Source organism: Astatotilapia calliptera, chromosome 19, assembly GCF_900246225.1.
Source record: "Astatotilapia calliptera chromosome 19, fAstCal1.2, whole genome shotgun sequence".
Lineage (NCBI taxonomy): Eukaryota > Metazoa > Chordata > Actinopteri > Cichliformes > Cichlidae > Astatotilapia > Astatotilapia calliptera.
In genome coordinates this window covers 21,343,101-21,367,098 of record NC_039320.1, presented here as the reverse complement: position 1 = coordinate 21,367,098, position 23,998 = coordinate 21,343,101, and the positions used below count along the sequence as shown (strand labels likewise).

Below are 23,998 nucleotides of genomic sequence, written 5' to 3'. Positions count from 1 at the left end.
TGTGCGTGCGTGTGTGTGTGTGTGCATGTGCGTGTGTGTGTGTGAGCACAGGCAGAGTGTGTGGACCTCCTCTACAAAGCTTTACTTCTGTATCCTTCTGCTGTTCTGTGTCTCCTCAGAACAACAGTAGTCCTGGGAGCCCCCTCTGCTTTCACCTCTTCTTTTTCTCACCCTCTTCTCTCGTACGTCACTGTTCGGCCCTCCCATTGCATCTTCATTCGTCTGTTGAACTGGACTGATTCTTATTTTCTCTTCCTTGTTGCTCAGAAATTGATCATCATCAGATGCAGATGCAGCTTAGGCCTGCTGGGCTGCTGGGTTACTAATACGCTGGTGCGAACCTAGGCGAGGAAATAAATAGTTACTATAATTTTTACTATTGACAAATTTTTCCCTTTGTTCCCCTTGTGTAATATAAAAATTATGCTTTTTTTTTCTTTTTTAGCTGTATTCCCTGCAGGTGGCTGAATTGTTAAGATAGAAGAAGCTGTTCAACTTCTTGCCATTTGATTGCAGAAATTGGCACATTTAATTCTGCAACTTACAGTTATGACGTTTCTTGCCCATTGAAGGCACAGGTTTAAAGCCTGTATTGGCTTTAAAAAAGAATGGTCTCTGCTACAGTTGTGCGTGCATTGTGTGTTGTTAATTCATGTGTATTGATAACAATGCCTTGACCATTTCACTTCCTGGTCAAATTCTTTGTCAGTTTACTTTGTTAAAACCTGACCAGTTTTCAGAATGGGGAAAAAAAATGTCCTGTGTAGCTTCAGAGCTGTCAGAAAACATGCTGGCATTAAGAAAGGGAATTGATCAGCTTGTAGGTCTATGTTTACGGTGTTTCACTTGAATCCCATATACCCTGAGGGCTGAAGGTAACTGCCTGCTTGAATTGATTGGTAATTCAGTCATGCCTTGGTATCAGTAACACTGTGACCTTGGGTTTTTACCTTCACATGTTCCTGGTTTATTATTCCTTGCTTTCCCAACAGCTATCCCCATTTCACCGGAACCACCTTCCATTCATTCTTGTCCGTTTTAACACTAACTCTCTGACTTCCCTTTATTTCTAAAGAACCTCAGTGACTTATTCAGATGGCGTTTACGGTACTCGCTGAACTCGTGTTGCAATCAACAGTTTCCGTGCCCTCATTTTTGTAACAACAGCAAAATAGAGCATGAAGGTCAAGTAGTGGACATCCTGTCCACGTTTCAGGGAAGTGGAAGAGGCCGGCATCATATAGCGACTGGTTGAGCGCTCTCCTCATATACAGTCCTATATCAGAATTGGGTCAGATAGTTGCAGGAGTTACCCAGGTTTATCATGTAGTCAGAACAATGCAACCATTGCAGAAGAAAATGAATGGGAGGAATGTGTTCAGAAACCAATGACTGAAATATCTGGTTACCAATTGTTCCGATTGACCTGATCATCTGAGCAGACGGGCTTTTAAATATACTCTCTGTGGCTGGGCCGTAATTTATAAACCGTGTTCAACTTAGGAATACACTTCTGCGAAAAGAAAGAAATGGCCAAGGACAGCTTGTCAGTGTCCCGGATAGGAGCAGACAAGGTAGCATGAGGGACTGCCAGTGCCCTGGTTAGTCCATCATTAGGAATGTGTCTACATAAAACGGGTCAGTTTCACTGCCTCAAAGCTCCTGCCCCCATCTAGGTTTTCCATAATTGTCAAACAAAGCACAGAACAGGGGAATGAAACTTGGAGCTGAGTTCAGAATACCTCAGCAGCCCCACTCCTGCCCTACTTCCTTCCCTCTTTATCCTCCCTTTAGCATGTTTTCATGTTCTTGGCTGTACAGAATATCCTACTGACTTATGAGTAGCCAGTTGTGGAAAAACAAAGGAATATAGAGACATAAATGGAGTTTTAAAAGTGCTTATCTGATCTGGATCTTGGATTGCAAAAGAAGGAATGCATGGTCTTTAACTAAATACTGCTTGGATTCTTCTTTTTCATTCATTCATACAGTAATTTCTTTAGTGCTCATTTTTGGCTTCCCCTCTCTTCCTCATCTTGTTTCTGCTCTTCGCCTTTCACCCACTAGCCTTTTCTTTCCCTCTTGTCTTGTCCTGAACATGGATAATGAGGCCCCAGGCCTGCCATAAGTGAATCATGTATGTTGATTGGTTTGGCAGAAGCAGGCCCTTGCCAGAGTCACTTTGCACGCACTGCCACCCCTTGAAAGCGTTCTGTTGGCCGTGCTGGTGTGCGTGTTAGAGAGAGATGAAGGGGAGACATGAGGGGGAGAGGGAGGTAGAGAACTGGCAACGAAATAAAGAGTGAATGAGAGGAGAGCTAGGCAGCCTGCCAAGACAGGAGTGTCTGGATCTAACAAAACACATTTATTAAGCAGGACAGGAGCTGCTTTTCGGGACCAGATTTGGACACTAAGTCAGGATTTGGGATTATGTTAAAGATAAAGTTAAAGATAAAATTATTTAAAAAAAAAAAATAAATGTGTTGGATTGTTGGTCATGATCATAGGATTACCAAACTGGTCATATCTACCTAGTTTTGCTGTCTAGAGCCTGAGGCGCAGAGTGTCATTTACTGGACTTCTTGTTTTTAGCTAGGTTTATCTTTCCTGCTTTGTGCTGAAGTCTACAGAGTTGTCTTGAACCTAAATATTTTTGTCAGAGTGTCTGCTCTGTTTTTAATAGATCGATGGGAATTTCTCTGTAATTTTACTCTGCTGGAAGGGGATCAGTCGGGACAGCTTTGGAATAGAGCAACTAGCTCTAGACAAGAGAGATAAATTGGTCTACAGCTCACTTAACAAGCCACAGCTGAGTAATGTCAGTGCATCAAAAGTGACTTATAGAGTAAGGTGTTTTGGCATTCAAATAGACAGCTAGGCAAGCAGTTTTCGCTCCAAATTCTTCCATTTGTCTTCCTTCATACTAAGCCCATGTTCTTTATTTCCTCAGTGTCTTACACTCCAGAGAGAAGATTACCAAACCACTAGACCTCATGAAAGTGAAAAATAATTAAAACCCTACAGCCAAAGCCTTTGAGTCCACATTGTGCTTTGTCATTAAGTAATTTTTGCTATACTGACTTTCAAAGCTTACTGCTTTAGTTTATGTTCAACAAGACATTTTATGAACTGCGGGCTGAGCGGTTTGGGTTTTTTACACCATCTGAAACTATAGAAAATATATTATTCTGTCTTGGCGCAAACCACTACGACATGTTTTACCATACTGTATACCATCCACATACGTGGTTCAAAGAGGTGAAATATGTTTGCTGAATTTACTGCACCGGTTGATGTTTTGCAGCAGTAAAAGTTATCTGCTTCAAAAGCAAACTGCAGTAGTCTTTTTATGTAGTGGTGTGTAGCTTCAGACGGGCTGCCTGAGCTGAATGTGGGGTAAGGAAGAGAGACTGCTGATTGTCAGGGGATTAATAAATGATGATGTTGTGCCCTGCCCTTAGGTCGATTTTCTTTTTTCTTTTTGCCCTGGTCAGAATCATTGGGGGGAAGGGACGTAATAGGGTCTAGAAGCACAAGCAGGAGAACTCACTGCTTGAGTCATGATTGACTTAAGTGTGTTGACAGTTAGATTAACCAAGACTCTGCCTACAGTCAGACTGTAATGTGCTAATATTCTGTGTTCTCATCGCACTGAGCCATGCTGAGCTTGCAGTTAGGACTCCCACTCTATTTTTACATCTTTGTACTAACAACAGAAAGGCAAAGTGATGTAAATATCCCTATTGGCAAGAATTACATTATTTTTTAATTGTCTAATCTGCACTTATGTTGGAGATAATCAAAACCTCCTTGTCATAGTGTTCTCTTTTTAATCGTTACTGTCTGAATGGACTATGAATGGTGTAGTGTTGAGACAGACCGGTAATGTAGTGGAGGACGCTGGTGTTATTGAGATATGCCACTGTCAGCAAAAGCAAGCAGGCAAGAATCGATATACGGTAGGATCAAGAGCAGGGACTCAGCATTGTTTGTGTGGGTGTGGGAGCATGTGGAGATGTACTAAAAACCTTGTCATCCACTCACATCCTTTAAATTATGGGCAAGATGAACTGTATGGTAGTTTAGTGGCAAAAGGGAAGGGAGGCATAGTTATGGATTATGTTTGATTATCAAAGTAAGGAAGTGTATTTTTGACACAATTTTTCAAATATGAAAAGATCAGCTGACTTTATGGTTATTCAGAAAAAAACAATTTCTCATTATGTTGCACAGTTGTTATATCGACCTGTAAGTGTGAATTAGGGGGTGTGTGTGTGTGTGTGTGTGTGTGTGTGTGTGTGTGTGTGTGTGTGTGTGTGTGTGTGTGTGTGTGTAATACATGACTTGTGTGTGGCCTGTCCTTATATGGTCTCCATGTGCGTGTGACACAGGGTTCAGTGAGCTAATTTCTATGTTCTCTGACTTACTTCCTGTACTTACTGTGTTACTTTTGAGAATACAAATGGTTGTCATTGTGAAATTAGAGATGACTAAGTGTTCTCTCTGTGCCTCCTACAGATGAGATTTGTCTGCTGAAAACCACTGAGGGAATTTTGAAGTCTTAAAGAGACGGTGGCAAAACGAATCAGAACAGCCTAACAAGAAAAAGGAGCTTTTCCTTGACAGCCTAAAGAACTTGGTAGCACAACGGCACAGATGTGGACTCCCCAAGAGATTTTCATCAGATAATCTGGACAACATAGAAACTTGGTCGATACAATAGAAAGAAATCTGGAACCATGTCAGATCATAAAGACATGACCCATCGCCACCTGAAGCACAAGCTGCAGAGTCTTGGCCGAAGACTTGATGAACTGGAAGAAGCAACAAACAAGCTACAGAAGTCTGAGGATGAGCTTCTTGACCTACAGGTAAGTTGTTGTGACAGGGTGTGGAGGGTTGTGTGTGTTTGTGCATCTCAAAAGAATGACTGAAGTGAAAAAGAAACGCAGTACATGAAAAGAACTGTTGTACTCTCTCCTCTGCAGGACAAGATTATCCAGGCAGAGGGAAGTAACTCGTCCCTGCTTGGTGATGTGGAAGCCCTGAGAAAACGTCTCTTGAAGATCCAGGGGAAAGATGAGGAGGTACGTAAAGCTGAGGATCTTTGCCGCACAGTAAGAGAGAAACTGGAAGAGGAGGAAAACCTTACGAAAGAGCTAAAGGCAGAAATAGAACGTCTTCAGCGACGGATGGCTGAACTCGAGAAACTGGAAGAAGCTTTTGGGAAAAGCAAGTCTGACTGCAGCCAGCTTTGCCTTAGCCTCAATGAGGAGAAGAACTTAACCAAGAAGCTCTCATCTGAGTTGGAGACACTAAAAGCCCGTTTGAAAGAGGTGGAGGGGTCTGAGACAAAGCTGGAGAGAACGGAGCAGGCCTTGGCTATGGAGCTTGAAAAGCTCAAGGGATTCACCCAAACCTTTGTGAATGAGCGTAAGAGGCTGCTAGAGAAACAAAGAGAGGATGAGAAGACCATTCTGAAATTGGAAGAAAAGCTGGCGCACCAGAAGAATCGCTTTGGCATGTCAACGGATTCTGGCAGAGCAGATTTCATGAGCTCAAGAATTGAAGATGAGCTAACATCCACAGCACTCTTAACAAGTAAGCTGGCTGGACAGAAGAAGAGCCATGACTACTCAAAGCTGTCTGAGAATGAGAAAAACAGCGGTCTTGAAGGCTCGCAGGAGGACAACAAAGTAAAGGAGTTGACACAGGAGGTAGAACGACTGAAGAACCGCCTTAAGCAGTTGGAGATTGTGGAAGAGGATTTGAAGAACTCTGAGTCAAAAAATGGTGAGCTTCACGAAAAGTTCCAGATAGAAAGGGACCGAGTTCGAAAGTTAAATGAGCAGGTGGAACACCTCAGGATGCAACTGTGTGGAAAAGGCGGAATCAGAGGAAATGGAATTGGTAACTTGGATAAACACGGCAATGGAAGCAGCACTGCTAAGGTCATTGAAAATGGCAAAGTTGAAAATGAAGAGACTATCCTGAAGGGAGGGTTTAGACAAGAAAAGCCTAAATATAGAAGTGCAGCAACTGTCCCAGAGCCAAGTTCCCCAAAACATAGGAACAGAGATTTATCTCCTCAGCATAAATCTTGGAACAAAGATTTCAGCAACTCTGAGAAGGGTTCTCCCAAGTCAGTGAGAAGAGCCCTGAGTCCTGCCCAAAAGAGAAGGACACCCAGAACTACAACTACCACAAATTCATCTGATAATGGAATACGAGATACAGTGCGAGGAGCTGAGGAAAAGCCAAGAGGAGCCACATACAGCTCTGTGAATACAACTTCTAGTGATACCAAGAAGGTGTCCGTCCTTAGTCGATACCCTCCAGCAGCTAATGACCAGAAGCCACTAAGGACAGCTCACAAGCATACGGATGACATCAAGAAGAGCAGAGAAAAGTTCTCAAAACTGTACGTAGGTAGTGACAGTGAATCTAACAGCTCTGATGTCGTGCCTGACAGTACCTCCAGTACCATGAACAGCATCTCTGCTCTAGAGAAGGAAACGGTGCCTGTGTCCGAGCAGGAATCAACAGACCAGATTCAGGAATCTGTATCTTCTTCTATTTCTACTATATCCAAAGCCAATGGCTCATACACAGCCTGCAAATCTCACATCAATCCCTTGCTGCCCAATGACCACGGGTCAGAGGGTCATTCTTCTGCCTCAGAAACAGAATCTACTGGATCAAGGCCATCTGAGCTGGACCCTACAGCTGAAGCAGCTGAGGCAACTAGCACAGCTGTAAGCAGTAGGACTGTAACCTCCAGGTATTCTAGATACCCTCAAGTCCAGGACTCTCATTCAGAGGGTTCCTCCTCCAGGAGCTCTTTTGATGAGGAGCTGCACAGCCGGTCACAGGGAGCTGAGGGAGGTCACCAGGGATCCATGCATACTCCAGCAGGGATTGAAATCCAACGAGTATGCAGTCCTAGAGAGGCACTGAGGTCAAGAGCTGTGATCAAGCCTGCTATTGTGGAAATTGACAGAAAGGAAGTAATGATTTCAGAACCCTTGCCTACAAATGGGAAACCCAAGATCTCGACCAAACCAATAGTGACTACTACTAATAAAATCACCAGTAGTATAACCATCTACCCAAATGATCCAAGCTCTTCCAGAACCAGCAGTCGCAGCAGCAGTGTGTCCAGTGAACCTGCACCTATTAAAGGACGCCACACATCTACCAGTAACATCGTTATAGGTACGTGTCAACAATTTAGAATGATCTAGTTAAACTTATACTGCATTTTTCAGGACAGGATCTAGATACTAATTCTAAATAGTACAGTAAAGACAACATTTTTATTTGTTGTCACGTGAAACCTTCTAATTAGTGCTCACAACTTGCAGCACTCACAAAACTGTAGCACACCTTTTGGACAGGCTGTTAGGGTAATTAAACCTGCTACAAGCCCCATTATTATATGTCCAGAAAGTGGTGCATGGTGAACACCTATCAGTCATCAGCATCTGCTTCCCCAACATTAAACCTCAGTAAAGGTTTTTTTGTAGCAGTCTGTAAATGTGCTTTTGTCTTCTATAGGATTGGGTGTTTTAATGTAATTAACCCCTAGTCATGTTGGCGGCAGAACCATCTGTCTCTCTGCAGAATGAAATTGTGTTCCCTGAGATGATCATCTTTATTCAGTTCAACTCAGAAAATCCCAACAATCCCCCCCACCCCCTGAGCCTTGTGGCTCAGGGATAGGCAGCCACCTGCCTTGACTGGTTACAGATGAGGGGAAAGAAAAGAGAGCCTAGTGACATGGTAATATTTGCTAACAAGCATTAAACACAAACTTAAGCTGATAGGATGTTATTTGTTTTTGTCCTGAGCCAAACTGTTGGACCGAGATTAATTTTGCACCCCCCAAAAACTGATATTTTAAAGCACATGTCAACTTACTGTCAACTTGTTGCATCTGTATAAATGTATCATTTTATATATATTGCCAGGCCCAAACACTGATCATCATGGCAGTATTTCCGTCCCATATGAGATCTCCATACCCAAGAGTGAGATCACTTTGCGGCCATGCCAGGACCAGGACTGTGGGCCACACAGCCACAGTGATTCATCATCAAGGTCTAAACTCCACAACTCTTCCAGGGTGGAGACCACCACCAGCCACCTGTGCTGCCAGCGCAGCAACTTTAGCCTCCAGTCCCCGGACGTCACTTCCTCAGACTTCAACGACACAGAATCAGGATTTGAGAGCAGCAGCAGCACGACCACCGTCACCAGCTGGAGAAGCCAACGGCAAAGCCAACCGTCACACGAAGACAGTTTGCCAGATATGAAGAATGTGACCGTGAGAAGCCCCTGGAGGAACAAAAGCGCCATGTCTGTGGACGAGGGAAGTCGAGGAAGGAGTACGAGAGCAATGACAGATGGCGGGTCTGAAGATGAAACCGAAACTGCAACAACGTGGAGGGCTTACAGGGCAACCACCTTTGACACAGAGGACTCTGTAAACAGTGGAAACGGAGGCGGCGGAAATGCTGCAGCACAGAAGGGAGCCAAGCCGTCCCCTGCTGAGGTGGGGAAAGTTAATAAGTGTATATCAAAGTAATTTCACACACAAAGGAAAAAAATAATAGAGGGAATTTTCTCTTTGTCCCAGGTGTACATGCGTAAGATCTCTCAGTCTCCCCCTATGGAAACAGGAGGGTTGGGAAGGGCCATACCCCATGCACCCGTTACCTCTCAGTCCTGGAGCCGATCATATTCACAGCAGCCACCGGTAAGGAAAACTGACTTCAGGTTGTTAACACTTTCCTGTAGTAGATTCAGTTTTATAGGCTTTTGTTTTTATCAGATATGATATAAAACACGTGGCTATTGGATGCAACTTTATTTTCATTTTTGTTCTGCTTTGAAATATGCTTAATGTTCCTTGAGTCTGTTTTCTTGGTACATTTCTCAAGCATTTGTAAATTTAAAAAAATGAATTGGTGATACTCAATTAATAAAGTTGGTATTGCGCTTAGAGTATTGTTCTCTGCAAATAGTTTTAGCATGAAGATAAAGACTCCACACAAAGTGCAGCTGCAGGCCTTAGCTCCTGGTGTGTCCACTTTGCATTAGAGCTCAGCTGGTATTTTTCCCTGACGCCAGGCTCCGTGACTTCAAGCTTAGCACAGCAGTTCTGCAGGCCCCACTCCTGCTGCCCCAGTAAGCACAAAGAGAAAAGGGTGGGACAGAAAGTAGTAAGGATGGAAATGAAAAAGACCTCAACAGGGGGAAAAGTAGGTTAGAAAAACCTCAAGGAGAAGAAAATAGCTTTCTCCTATGTGAATGTTCTACCACATCAGTGAGAGACTCAGTTTGCTATTCTGGAAGACACCATGTAATAAGCAAAGGTGTCTGTTAAGGTCTGTGACTTTATTTTATGACTTTGTTTTGTACATAGTATGTTGTCACTGTTTATAAGAGCTTAATTTAAAAAATTTCAATTTAGGTGTGGCAGACTTTTCCACTGTTAGCACAATGTAATATGTGAGGCTATGTGGGCCATTGTGATTATATTGTGATATCATGTATGTGAGATCATAAAAAATGGAGTGTGAATATTTCACATGTATTTTGTATGTAGTGATGCTGCGATTTATAAATACATCGTCATGGATCGCTGTCATGCATGTTCAGTAACGTGTCAGGGGAAATCTGGGGTTTTGGGTCTTTCAGTACAGCTAACATGGCCTTGGAGCTATAATTGCCTGCAGGACTCCTCCCTAGTCATTATCATCAATGGGCTTAATGAAATCTACCCAACACTGAGCCCCAACCCCCAAATGCCCCCTTTCATCACTGATATTTAGCAGACTGGTAGAAAAAGTGTGAAGGGCCTTGCTCTTTTTCTTTATCATAAAACCCTGGCATTAACAAAATAACCTTGAGTTTTTTGTTTTTTTTTAATGCTCCCATTATGCAGTGCCCACTCAGTGCCACTCGGCCTTAGCTCTGCAATTTCACAACCACAACTACTTAAGATAAGCCTCCTGTCCCACATCACTGATGCTTTGTGGTCCGGGAACCCGGAACCATCGAACAAGTCCTGTCTTCGTTGTTTAAGATCGGCTGTGAACTGTTAAACCACCGTCCCCCTGTTCATTTTTTTGTCACTCGTGCACTTTTTAATTTTATTGTAGGAATTTCCCAAATCCACTGTGCGGTAGAACCTTGTTCATCATGACATTTCATGCATGAACTGGTCACTCGATTTGGATAGCAATTATGTGCAGAAATTACCCCAGTGCAATAAAAAATAAGTTTCTTCAAAAACAAAACTGGGCTTTGAAGCGTGTCTTGGAGCAAAGCCGATCATCTTTGGTTTGGATTTGTAGAATATTTCAGCGGTCTGAACTGCGTCCGTTCCCAAGAGGCTTGGATAAATACAGCTGTACTTAGGACAGTGGAAGGTTGGGATTAGTCTGTGTTTGCAGTGTCAGGGGTTGATAAAAGAGGGTTGTGTTATTACAAGGTTGCAGACGGAGCCGCTCTCAACATCATTAACTGACACCCCATCAGTTGTTATTCAGCTGGGTGGGCATCTGTGTTCCTCTTGATTCATCAAAGTTTGTTTTTGTTTGACATGTTTGCTCCTTGTAAAATTGTCTTTGAACCTTAAAATGATGAATGAAGAACATTTAAAAAAATCTAGTTTTTCTTCTAGAGATTTAAACATCAGATTGTTGTGACTATCTTTCATGCCCTGGTGATGGAAGGAGAGCAGACTGAAAATCAGCTTTCTGTGGACCAGTGAGGACATATTGGTCGATAGGCATTAAGGAGGAGAAAACACTCCCAATTCCTATAAGTACCCTCAGCACCCTGGGCAGACTGATAGCTTATTGATTAGCTTTCACTTTTGAACCTCATGTATAAATTATCTAGAGGTTATTTATAATAGAGACAGACAGACATCTTTTCCTCCAGTGAAAGGTCATGGTCATATCTAGTTTATCTGAACCAACACTTTAGCAGCGTGACTAAACTATCAACTGCTTTGGCTTGTAGTGATGGCATTTATCGAGACTCATTCAATCTTTTATCCTTTTAGAGCTTCTACGATGTTCAAATTTGTGCAGTGGCATCAGTTACCCTTTGTACTACAAGTATGAGCAGATGGCTTGATGGTTAGCATTGCTGCTAACAATAAGCATGCTAGCAAGGAAAGCTGAGTCAAGTCTGTCCCGTATTCAGTAAGTGAAAATAAAATAAACAATAAAAGGTGAATCAAATGGACCATTACGGCAAGGCTGGGATGGTCAATTTGGTAAAGTAAATCTGTTGGGCATCTTTCTTTGCCTTTAGACAACAATTCTGATGGCAAAAGAGCCAAACGGGACAGGCAAAAAAAAAAGAAAAAAAAGAAAAAGTTCTTTACCAATTTTAGTTAGTGCAAGAGAGTTTCCACCACCGTGCAGACTTTGACGTCGTCCATTTTGATGTGGCGAGCAATCAGCAGCCGTTGAATGGATGGAATGAAACGAGGGGTGAGGAGTCTTTTTCTGATGCTGTAATAATTTTCAGCGTAAAAGTCATCAGCCACCACTTCAAAACCTTGTACTCCCTCTTCGTCCACCCTCCGCCCGCGAACTTGTGCCGAGACTGCCGGTGCATTTTCCGCAGTCTGCGTCTCCCTCTTTGCTCATAAGAAAGAAGTTTCTATGAAGATTTAAGCTTTGTCAATTGCTAATTAGGACACAAGTTCTTGTTTTAAGTTTAGTTCGGGCATAGAGGGAACACCTTAGTTCTTAGAATTTTAGTAATTTAGTAATGATGTATGTCTTGATGTTTTTTGAAAAATAAAGTTTTGTTCATGGTTTCTCATCTATGTGGTGTTCCACATTTGACAGTCGGTCCTGCATGCTGCACAACAACATCCAATATTAAGAGAAGAAAAAAAAAAAAAAAAAAAAAAGCAAGGAAAGCTGTGTGTGTGCCACAGCTCCACAACACACGTTCACACATACACAGCCGCTTGCATTGCATTCCAAGCACACTTGATTTGAATTGCCTAACAGGCCGGCATTTAAATAGGGGTTGCTTGTTTTCTGTGGCAGTCACTCCACACCTTAGACTGCAAGAGCAGAATGTCTTTGTAGTACTTCCATCCCATTGTAGCAGTAGGAAACTTCAGCCTGCACTCGAATGAGCTGTGAATTTACGTTTGGCCAAGGAGCGAGGCACCAGAACATATTATACTGGCAGTAAAGTGTGGAGTCAAGAGTTGATCCACTGTTAACTGTCCTCCTGATTTTTAAAATCATTACCAGTGAGATTGTCGGAAGTTCCACCTCTTGTGAAACAAGTCATCAGCAAACAAGAAACCACAAACAGAAAAAGCTGATCTGGAAGAACTCGAATGCACTATTGTATTTATTTCACAAATCTGTTGGCCATAAGTTCATCAAAGAGCAAAATTCATCCTCAGACACACTTAGTCATATTTCAGTATTTTGGCCAAGATGCTCCTTCAGTTGGAAGCGCGGAGAGAAGCCATTCTCATGTCAGTGCCCCAGATAAAAGCTGAAGCTGGTTAAACAGCTATGCTGGCTTTGTTAAAAGGACATTCCTGGCCAGTTCTCCCTTGAAAATTTGATTAAATCTCGAGGGATTTACTGGGTGGGAAAAGGTGAAATAAATAAATAATCCTGAAAACGTAAAACTCACAAAAATACTGCAACATTTCCTGGTTTAGTCTGTACAAAAAGTGTAATTTGATGTGGACAAAGACTCCAGAAAAACCTGTTTCAACCTTTTTTTTTTTTTTTTTTTGTTAGTCTGGCTTCATATTTTTCATAGATATGTGAAACTTTAGACTATTTCCCAAAAGTCAAACTAATTTTCTTAATATCTTAGAGTATGTGGCTTGTTCATTTGACATATAAAAGCTGGTCAAAGAGCAGCACTTTTGTGCAATGTGTGTGTATTTGGGGGGTTTTGTTGCAGGTTTTATTTAACCAAGCATTATTTTAATTCCACTGCCATGTGTTGTACGGTACAAACCTCCCGTTGGGTGTAGGAGGAACTCTACATCCATTTCGAGGAAAGTTCGTGAAAACTCCCAGTCTTGGAGCATTAACTTACCATAGAAGGAGAATATGCCACTTGACGGTTTCCTCCCACAGTGACTGAAGCAGGAAGTGACCACACTGAGCACACCCACTTTGGCAGCCTTCACTGGTGACTGATTTCCTGTCTCCCCCAGGAGACTGTGAAAGGCAGACCAGCAGGGCTCCATTAAAGCCAATTAGCAAGAATGCTTTCTAAAACTGCACCAGAAGCCAACTCCAGCCCACCAAATGTCACTAATTATGGTGCTTTTTTAAAAACTGAAATTACAGGAGTGGGGTGCTGTTTCTGTGTGCTTTAAGAACTGCATCGTCATCCAACTCTCGCTTTCTTAGAGAAGGGTTACTGAGGTTATGAGAGAGGACGTGCCATTGTATCCACCACAAACTAGAAACTTGGGGTTTGTTTTCTAGTGAGCCCGCCAAATTATAAATCTCTCAGCTTGGGGTATGTTTGGGGTTTTTGGTTGGGGATTTTTCCCCTGGCAGAAATCCACATGGCAGACTTTACTTGTCGCACACCAGTTAACATTAACGGCATGTAGTCAATGCCCGCATAAGACAAAGGTCCGAGCAAGGCCCCACAAAATGCCCAGAGCTCCTATAGACAAACTCCAGAGTTTGGCATTAAATTTCAGCAAAGAAATCCAAATTATTCCTCTTAAACTTGGAAAAGCGCTTATTTCGGATGCCAGTTAATACAACAGCCAGTTTTTAAATGTAATTTCTTTCTTCCAGGCTTCTGATAACTTGGACCCCAGTCCAAACCCGAGTCACAGCCCAGCCTCTTGGAGACGACAGATACCCAGTAGTGATCTGGGGACCTCTTACGATCGGATAAGCAGGACACCTGGAGCCTCTAGAGGAGGGGAGCCCTGGTCCAGTCGGGGGCAAGGCTTAGGAGCCAGAGCTGAGGGGAGGAGCGGAGCAGGAGGCAGACCGTGGAGCCAGCGTCAGTCAGAGCAACATTAGACCAAGTGAGGAGCAGGATTGAAGCAAGTGGGGCAGGTAGGAGGTGGCTGGATTTTCTTTTCTTTTAACTCCTGATAGTTAATTAAAATATACAATTATTAATTACCCCTTTTGGAACAGCGTCTCATCTATAAAGGGGCTTTCTCCTTCTATTTATATATTATCGTCATAGCGACAGTGATGAAATCTTTGCACAAGGCAGTTTACAAACTGTGCTGCAGCAAAATTCTCAAGTTTAAATATGCTTTTTTTGGTGACTTCCTCTGGAAAGACCAGCATAATTAGGGATAAATTATGGAAAATTGAGAGAAAAGCTCACTTTGAACCCGGATAAGCATACAGTAACTTCATTTAGGATTGGAGACCTCATTCCTCCATCATACTAATGATATTCACATTTTACATGTACAGCTGATTTGCCGTAAAAGACTAAAAGACTGGAAATTAAAAATTGTGATTTAAATTGGAAGTGTACCAATGAGCTCGGTCTCAATATTTTTCCCCAATAATTGCTTGCAAATTATCTTGTTCTTTCTGGCAAACTTTCCACGAAATTATAAGGAAATTACAGACCAGTCATGTTTCTAACAAAGATGAATAGTTACGATAACATTTTTTAAAAATGAAGGATTAAATGTGTCTCTTTTCTATTCATTTTTTCCCCTCCCATAACAGCACTCCATTAAGCTCTCAACTGCAAAATAAGGGCCAAGCGCTAGTTTCCCATCAAATGACGGCTACATAGATCACCACCACCTCCAGCAGACAACAGTTTTGCAGCCACACTGAACAACAAACCACCGACCTGATGATGAGTGTACGCTGAGACATGGACGCTTCTTCCTATTCAAAACTGTTCCAGAAAAAGCCGTGCATGGAAGGTCAGCGCCTGTACAGTGTTTTTGGAGGTTTCCTCACCGGCCAGTGTATTATCTTCTGCTTCTTCTGTTGGATGTATTATAGTGTAATCCTGAAACTTGACAAGGGAGAGGCTGGCACGCTGCGCAGGGCTGGAGATTTTCCTGTGCGCCAGAGTTGGAGGAAAATAGACTCAAGAGAGTTTGTTACAGTAACCTCAGAGTAGCTGGAAATGTCACTTGTGCTTCAGAACTTCAACTTTTCTTCATCACTGAAAAGACGAACCCAATCCTCAGTCAACAGCAGCGCATCTTTCTCTCTCACAGGGCTGGATTTTCCCGTAGGATTCTCTATAAAACCAAACGATCGCTACTTTAAATGTGACCAAAAACAGGAAGCGAATTCCCCTCGGTTTTGTTTCAGACTCGTTTTTCCTTCTGAAAACCTTCATCCAATCCCATCCCGTCCCCCCTTCACCAAACACAAGCCATGCAAACGTATCCACAAAACAAGAAGCAAACACATCCACATTTTTAACGTTCGGTTTAATTTCAGCCCATATCCCGACTTTCCAGCACGCGGTAACCTCAAACTGGATTTAATTTGAGGTCTTAGATGCTGAATGAAGATTTGCATGTTTCTAAGTAATAAATGAAGAACACTTGAAAGATTGTGACTCAGCATGCTTAAAGGGTTGCCGGTTGGCTGGATTTTTAGGTGCACGCACACACACACACACAAATACAAATACAGACGTACACACAGACACATTTTTCTTTTTTCTTTTGTCTTCACAGGCCAGGACCTTGTTTATGTTTTTCTGTTATTTTGATTCTTTTGTAATTCGCTTCCTGTTCTGCATCATCCTTTCGCTTTCTTCTCAACCGTGTCATTTGAAAAAAGAAAGTGGACTGCACGCAATGAAATGGAATGCACATGCAAGAAGAAAAAATAAATAAATAAAAAACAAGAGGATGGGGGGGTGGCATTGTTTATAACCTCAAACCATGACACAGTTTCCATGGTTCAGTATTTTACAGCTGTTGCAACTGTCCTCATCCATGTGTTTTGAAAGAGCCATAGCAAAAATGGAGTTTCTGTTTGAACTGAACTTTGGACTTTCGATTACCAGCAACCATGGCCTGGCAGGGTGGGACATTTTTTAGTGATGCCATAAGTAATGTGTACACACCAGTCATAGGAACGACCCAAGGGCGTTGGACTTCTAACCAGGAAGTGACAGTCCTGCTTGTACGTGACTTGGTTCGCCGTGCGAATCGTGCTAGTGTCTCTCTTTCTTATTTCTATAGAGGTGTATTATTTTGTTACGACGATAAACAACACCTGGTGGGTTGGTATGTTGGAGCAATCACTCATTGCCAGGGGCCACTACGGCGGAGACTGTGCAGTAGAATTCAATTTAGCCACCGGCCAGTAATAAAATGAGGTGTTTTTTTTTTGTTTGGTTTTTTGCTGAGGTCATCAGAAACCCTGCTGACGTATTCAAGTTTCTCCATAAAGTCTATCAACAGGCACCGGCAGGATCTTGAGACCGTTGCAGAAGATTGACTGCAGAATGACAGGCTATGTAAACTTTTAATCCTAGAACAAAATTTATGAATGTTGCTCAGGAGGAATGCAGCTGAGAATGACCAATTGCTCGATGGCTTAATGCTCCGATCCAACACGACTGCATTCTTTGTCTCTCGCATCTGTTAAACTGTAGACGAGGGGGGGGAAAGAGAGAAAAACAGAACCATAACTGTGACAACTCTGGACCAAGTTCTGGATCTGTGAAAGAACTTGGGACTTTTTAAAAGCCTGCTCTCCATCTGGCTCCTCTGCTGTTGTGGATTTTAATGCTGTGTTGTCGGACCCTGCTGGGGATGATCTGGTTCACTTATTTTTTTTGTTTGTTTGTTTGTTTTTTTTTGGTCTCCTGTATTCTACCAGCCACCATCAAGCTGTAATATTTATTAGTCTCCACATATGTGCAGGTTCTTTTATTGTGAAAAGATCTGCCTAATGGCAGGACCTCTGTCTGTTGCCACTTTGTCACTTTACAGTTTATGCAAGCAGGAGATTATATGCAATTAAACTGTCCCCCCCACCCCCACTGCAATATCTGTAACCATTTCAGCCGTCATCGTGTACAAAAAGAGGTGATGACTGTGTAAGTGAGAAGTTTGCTAGGTTAAAACTAAAAGTTTACCTTTAGGAGTGCACATTTTCACCAGTCTGTCTTTCCATTATGTTTACCTTCTTGCAGTAATATCTACAGCATGTTCGTCTGTGCCTTGAGATGCGGTATAAGAGGTAAACTGTCCCAACAAATTCAGACCATCGCACAATTTCCTTACACTTGCAGTAAACATAAATAACATGCAATACAAACATGTAAGGTTTTGATTTGTTCCGTTTGCATTTAATTGCATTTTTCTTTTATTTGAGAATAGTTTTGGTTGACATTGTAAAATTATTTTTAGGGGAAATCCTCCCTGAAACTGTTAAAGGACACGAGTCACGCCGCTGTGTGGATTTGACTGTCAGAGTCACAGGGTGCAGCTCCGCCTCTGAAAGGCTTGCTTTGTGACTAGCCGCCTCCGCCGGCTTTATGATGGCGCAAAAACGGACCAGACGCACTGTTTAGAGCTCTCAGTGCACAAGCCAAGACATGATGATCATGTAGTCCTCCTGTGCTCCCTCTGTTATTCTTCTACTTCTCATTTACCAAGAGAGAATGCCCTCTCGTCCCCAGTCTCTCATCTTTTCGGCCAATTTTAACTTTCCTTTTAGGATTTTGCTAAAAATCAAGTGTCCCTTCCTCCTCCCTCTGTTTCTCTGTATTTTCCTTAGATTCTCACTTCCTAAAAGGAAAACCTTTTCCCTAAACGGCAGTGATGTGTGCTACTGGTGCAGAGGCTCGTTTTATTGAAGGCCAGAGGCCTGTCACCAGAAAATGATGGGCAGTTCCCTGAGTAGCTGAAAGGTGAAAGGTCAGGTCTGGGTCTAATCCTGTCTCTACATCTTGATTTCAGGGCTTCTAAATACAGGAGCGTCAAAAATGGCCAGCTTGGCAGTGACGTGCACATGATGATAATTAAAACATCCAGGGGGGGGGTATCGAGTTTCAGTTTCTCCCACATATACACGTGCTCTTCTCTTAATGCGTTTGTTGCTGTTGTTGATATGTCAGCGAGGGTTCTCATTTAAAGCTCAAGTGGCGTCTGCAGAGCCCTGAGTTGGCTGGAGGGCGTTTGTGGGTCAGGATGGTGATGCAAGCACCTGAGCCACAGCCCATTATCCTGCCTCATGGGCCATAAAGTTCTTGTTACTGTTTCCCTCCAATCCAACGTGATGCTCCACCACCGATCCCTAAGCAGCACCACTGTGAAGCATTTCTCCATCTGTGAGTTGTTTCTTTTGAATCTTTCTCGTCCTTTCTTTCCCTAAAGAGTGTTTGAGTTCGGGGTGGGGGTGTTCCAGCTGTCAGAAACTGTAGGTTTTACGATGCGTGGCAGGTTTCTCCTCCTCAAGGTCGGGTTCAAAGCAAGCCGGGCTGGGTAAAGGCCAAAGTTGAAACTATGCGATCCACCTTTCTTCCTTCTAAGGCCCCAATGTTCCCAAACGCTACTGCTAAACCTGATCGAACATCCACTCCATCCAGTGAGACTCAGCTGGACTGTCCCAGCATGAAGACCACCCGTGGCATCTGTGTGCGCTTATGTGATTGTGCAAAATGCAACTGCTCACAGGCGACAGGTCTTACTCAATGCTTCGGTGAAAGTTGGTGCAGTGTTAATATGGTGGAATGTACTAATTGGTTTTTGGGGGAGCTGCAGTGATAATTTCACAGGTTTTAAGGATTCCGGGGCTGTTTTCTTTTCCTGATGTCTCCTCTGATTTGTGATTGATGGTTGAATGTGGACTGAATTACAGCAATGGTGTAATAGCTGCTGTTTAAAAACAAAAAGAGGCTGCTTCTGCTTTCCTGCTAGGATACCAGCTAAAGAGTTAAGAGAAATCCTCTGAAGATGTGTTGGTATATCTATAAACATCCGTTATTTTGTTTTTCGTTTTATAAAAGTAGACTAGAATGTACTTAGTGGAGATTGGAGGAATGTTAGCAGGCCCTTGTCCTCAAATGCCTCCATTGTGAAGCCAGGGTTATGGTGTCATTGGGGTGTCACAGGCTGTAATCTGCACTTAACCAGCACTTAAACAACTAATGCCCCCTTCAAGTCCCCCATTGTTAAAACGTTTTCTCTTCTGTGCCCCCAAAATTGTCTGTAGCTGTTTGCTGAATGTACCACAGCTGGTTATGTAGGGTTTATTATCTGTTTCTTTTCAAGAATCATCTCAGCAGGTAAAGGAAATTGGCATGCACTCAGTGAAAAATCATGTTTGCGTCTCAGCCTTTTAACAATGTGCCAAAATCATTCCACAGTATTTACAGTTTACAGAGATGGTGCAAAAGTTTCCCCAGGAGGACACGGTGTCTCTTAAGGTTCTGAAATAAAGGGGAAATATAAGTGAGGTTTGTCTTTTCTCTGTCATCTCTCTTCTTATGTATTTTTTTTCTCTTTGTTAAACAAAAGATGTCTTATTTTGGAATCTATATTGGATAGATTTTATTTAAGGAAAAACTAATTTTGTAAAGTGGGCCTTATTACTGAAATATATAAAGTATTTGTCCATCTAGACTTAAAGACTTTTTTGTTTTTCGAGGTAATGTATCTCCTTTTTCTTTGTCACACTCCTGGAGAGTTCTTCTTCATGTATTTTGTGCTTGGTAGTTTTAATGCAAGACGTTTCCCACAACTTGGAGACATGATGACGCACCGTGGATGAGGAAAAAGAGAAAGAGAGAAGCCAGCGTCGAGCGATGGTCTTTGAAGAGTGAGAGTCACGTGCGTTTTATCAGAGCTGAGCAGGTCTCCGATGTTGAGCGGTTCAACACGTGTCGACCCCTTTTCTCTTTTTTGGTTTCGTGTTTTCTTTTTAAATCGGGGACCATTCACTGCTCCAGCCTCTCGCTCATAAATTCAGGGTTTGTACATCTTCTGTGCTGTATGTTCGAAAGTGCTGCCAAAGAAAGAAGGGTGCAGGTCCCCAGACATGTGTATATATTGAAAACACACAATCTTAACAGGAACAATCGGATAACAAATTAAAATAATACATTTTTGTTTAACTGGATGTTCTCTCTCTCTTAACGCTGATTCATCCACATCTAAGAATTTCTGAACTGTACAAATGAGGCGTTTATTTGTTTGTTTATTTGGGTTTTATTAATAGATGAGTGTATATAAATGTGTGTGCAGAACAAGGAGACTGACAGACAGAGGTGTCAAACACAGACGTATATGTAATTAAAATCAGATCAAAATTGTTTTATGATTGATTACTGCTTCTCTGTGTCAGCAATGCCAGGCGTACTGTGTGGGGAGGCTTTTTTTTTTTTCTTTTCAATTTAAACTTAATACATTGTGCATGTTTTAACCTTTCTGTGGCTGGCGCACTCTGCATGTAGGTCTCTTGAAGCTGTACAGCAGACCATATGTATTCCAATAAAAATAAAAACCGACCTGTTTGTAAAGCGTCTCCGTGTTGGAACCTGTGTAAAAATGCAAACGTGTATGTTAATCTCGTTTTATGTTCTTTGTCCAACAAGCTCAGCAAGTTCTGATTTCATAGCGGTACACCCATTTTGTGCGTGCGTGGTGCGCTTGTGTGTGTGTGTGTGTGTGTGTGTGCGTGTGCAAGAGAGAATCCTGGTTTAAACGGAGTGGAGAGAACCGCACCTGATGGTATGCAAAATGAGCAGGGAGACAAATGAGGCAAAATTGGTCAGGTACAAAGGGGGGGGAAACCGCAGGCTGCTGTGGAATGCAAAGTCAGCACACACATCTTTCTCTTAAACAGCTACGCCTTGCTTTGTGAAAGCCAGCATTTCTTTTCCTGCAGCTGTAGGTTGCTTTGAAATAGCCCCGTCTTACTCAGTAAGTCACTCTTTTTATGATGATTACCATAAAAAGACCGAGTCTCAGTTATTTTGGAAATCATGGGTAACACTGGCTGAATCCCAGAGGAGTTGTAATTCCTATTCCTTTTCCAGCTTGAGCTGCATAGTGCCAGTTTTTTGCACCTCCAGAGTACAAGCCTCAACACGTTCAGTCGAGCTGCCAGGCTTTCAGGTGCAGGACTGAACTAAAGATGTCTCATATAATGTACCATAGACCAGGGATATCAAACTCCTTTTACATCACAGGATACATACAGCCCACTTCAGATGAATGAAATTCCCATTTCTGTCAATGTAAAGAAGTGTGACTACACATTTAATCCCTGCATAAGAATATATGTTAGCAAAAGAAAAAAAAAAAAGTGATTTCAACAATCATCTCAGTTTTTCTACCTGACAATGATATGCTGCTGTATTAAAGAATTAATATAATATATATATAATAATAATATAATTCAATAAAAAATACACTTTTATAGTAGATAGTGAAAACTGGAGTTTTTCTCTCTTATAATTGCTTATTTATTCATTATGCTCATTGGTGTAGTATGAATGTGTATGGGGCATCCCTTTAATCAGGAGGAAAAGCTGTGAAAGTTTATGAAAGTGCAGTTAAGTTCCAAATTTATGCCCTCCTTCACATTTTCCAAAGCCATCGAGTGTGCGGGGCCATTTCTGGCCCCCTGGCCTTATGTTTGACATCCCATAAATTTGTATAGATGGTGATTATGTAATATTGCTTTAAGGTTCAATCGTTCCATCAGCCACATCATTGGGTTTAGTTGCTTATTAATGCAAACATCAGCTGACATGGTAGCATCACATGACACAGGAGGGTTGTTAAACATCTTTGAGCTGATGGGAAAGCAACAGTAACTCTACAGACACTCGTTACAACAAGGGCATGCAGAGGACCACACTGGTTACTATTCCTGTCAGCTAACAATAAAAAACTGAGGTTACAGTTTACATGGAAGAACAGATGATAGGATCGGAATCTGCCCTACCAGCTCTGACCAGAGTGCACACATCTTCTGATGACTGCTTCCAACACGATAATGTACCATGAAGGTGTTGAGTTCACTGTACTCCGATGCACCTTTGGGATGTGGTGACTGTGCATCCAGTAAATCAAAAGGGGGACCAGTTAAGTACTGGTGAGATGTACCTTACGTGTCCAATGAGTAGGTGTTAATTGTGAAGATATTTTAAAATGTTTGACATGTCACAGTTGAAAAAAATAGTAACAGTTGCTTATTTCCATTCAGTTTCATAGTCCTAGTGTTAAAGAGTCACTGCTATTGTCAGTCACACCTGTGGTTTTGCTTCTGCAATGTGAATAAAGAGACAAATAGTCACATCTAGCAAACCCGCAGGAATCAAACTCATTGAAAGTCATGGGTTAACCTGCTGTTGTGGTTTTAATCTGCCCCACATTCAGATGGATGGGAGGTGGTGCCTGTTTGGACCCTGGTACTTCTGAGCCTCAGCTCTGATGGCTGACCTGAATTAGTGCTGTGAAGTCAGCCGTAGAAATGACTCAGTGGCACTCCAGGCGAGCGGAGGAGTGAAGCAGGATAGAGATCACACATTACAGCAGGTGTGAAAAGAAAACCGAGTGGGATGTTTACTGAGTGAACATGCAAAGGGTCAGAGGTCAATTGTGCAGAATTATATAAGTTTTAGAAGTGGCACTAGAGTGATTTTTATTTATTTATTTTTTGTACTTAATTTAGACAACCATGAGTGATGGGAAGATAATTCGTTGTACTGGTATTTAGTCATAAAAGTATACTAAAGGAGAGATGTGATGAACAGCACGTGGGAGGTTTTGTACCTGCATTAGCACACATTCCACCCAGCGGCTATGGAGCTGTAGTTACTTAAAGACTTTTATAATACTTTCTGCCTCTCTATAAACCAATCAGTTGATGTGGGCTACAGGCTATTATAAAAAATAACCTCACCAGTCAACAGTTACACACTGCTCTGAGTCTATGGTTTACCAGGGAGGTGAAAATATCTGAGTGCAGCAGTCCAAAACCCCAGCTCAAATTACTGTTGTTACATCAAACATCTCCTTTGGTCACGATAATAATAACCACAGCTCTGAGGAGGGGAAAAAAAGGCCCATGACGCTCAAGAGTGCATGGAAACAGAGGGGCACCGAGCCCTGAAACTTCAGAAAAAAACCTCATAGCTCAAGGCTGACCATTTTAATCTCCCCCTTCATTCATCAGATCCCCCACTATGTGGAGCTGCTGCCAGGGACCCTCATCTCTCTCTCAAAAACACAAACAGTACCACAGACCCTGGGAGGCGGCCAGACCTGCAATGAAGGAGGGTCACCGAAGGGTCAAAGCAGATGCAGCCATGTTACATGCAAATGAATGTAAAAGCGCAATCACGACACAGTTGCAGGTAGTAGAAGCTCAAGAAAAGGGGGGGATGAATCCTGAAATCTGACAATCTACACATTTAAATCTAAGATTTCCCCCCCCCCAAAAAAGAGTCTTTAATATATGTCTTTTCTTCTTTTAATAAAAGAAACTGACAATACAAAAAAAGTGTTGATCACAATAAACAAAAAAGTTAATTCTTTGAATAGCTCTCTTTAACTTGTAATACAAGTCTTTTTCAATACACTTTCCAGCCTAAACAAATGAAATTTAACAGGCACACAGTTACAGTATATAGTAACATGTTAAGCTTTAAGACAACAAGACAAAAACAAAAGTCTTCTGGAGGAACAAAAGAACACATAAATAAGACATTCGGCTCTGATAGCTCCACATCGAATCACTCCAAGTACCGAAAGTAATTCCATGCCGGCAAATCTAAAACAACAACAACAAAAAAGATTTTTCCCCTCACGGTTCCCTAGCAACCCAGTCTATGTAGTAGGTCATATCCTATTCTGGTAGTAGTTTGTAGTTGTACTATCTGCATATTTTCACATTTTTCTGGAACCTCTTAAGAGCCAAACTATGTCTGAAGAAATGGTCTAAGGCAAAAGAATCTTAATTAAACGCATGTCCAGAAAACTCTA

At 42.2% G+C, this 23,998-nt stretch overlaps 1 protein-coding gene across 5 annotated transcripts in view; it reads left to right on the top strand.

Annotated features, from left to right (window-relative positions):
- The window catches only part of luzp1 (leucine zipper protein 1), a 48,432-nt gene extending 32,739 nt beyond the window's left edge, over positions 1 to 15,693 (top strand). For all 5 annotated transcript variants that reach the window (XM_026151239.1, XM_026151237.1, XM_026151240.1 and 2 more), the window contains 6 exons: positions 4,519 to 4,871; positions 4,989 to 7,215; positions 7,971 to 8,554; positions 8,639 to 8,758; positions 13,833 to 14,102; positions 14,742 to 15,693. In XM_026151239.1, coding sequence (XP_026007024.1) covers positions 4,740 to 4,871; positions 4,989 to 7,215; positions 7,971 to 8,554; positions 8,639 to 8,758; positions 13,833 to 14,066 — 3,297 coding nt within the window. In that variant the 5' untranslated portion in view covers positions 4,519 to 4,739 and the 3' untranslated portion in view covers positions 14,067 to 14,102; positions 14,742 to 15,693. The remainder of the gene's footprint in view (positions 1 to 4,518; positions 4,872 to 4,988; positions 7,216 to 7,970; positions 8,555 to 8,638; positions 8,759 to 13,832; positions 14,103 to 14,741) is intronic.
- The last annotated feature ends 8,305 nt before the right edge of the window (positions 15,694 to 23,998 follow it).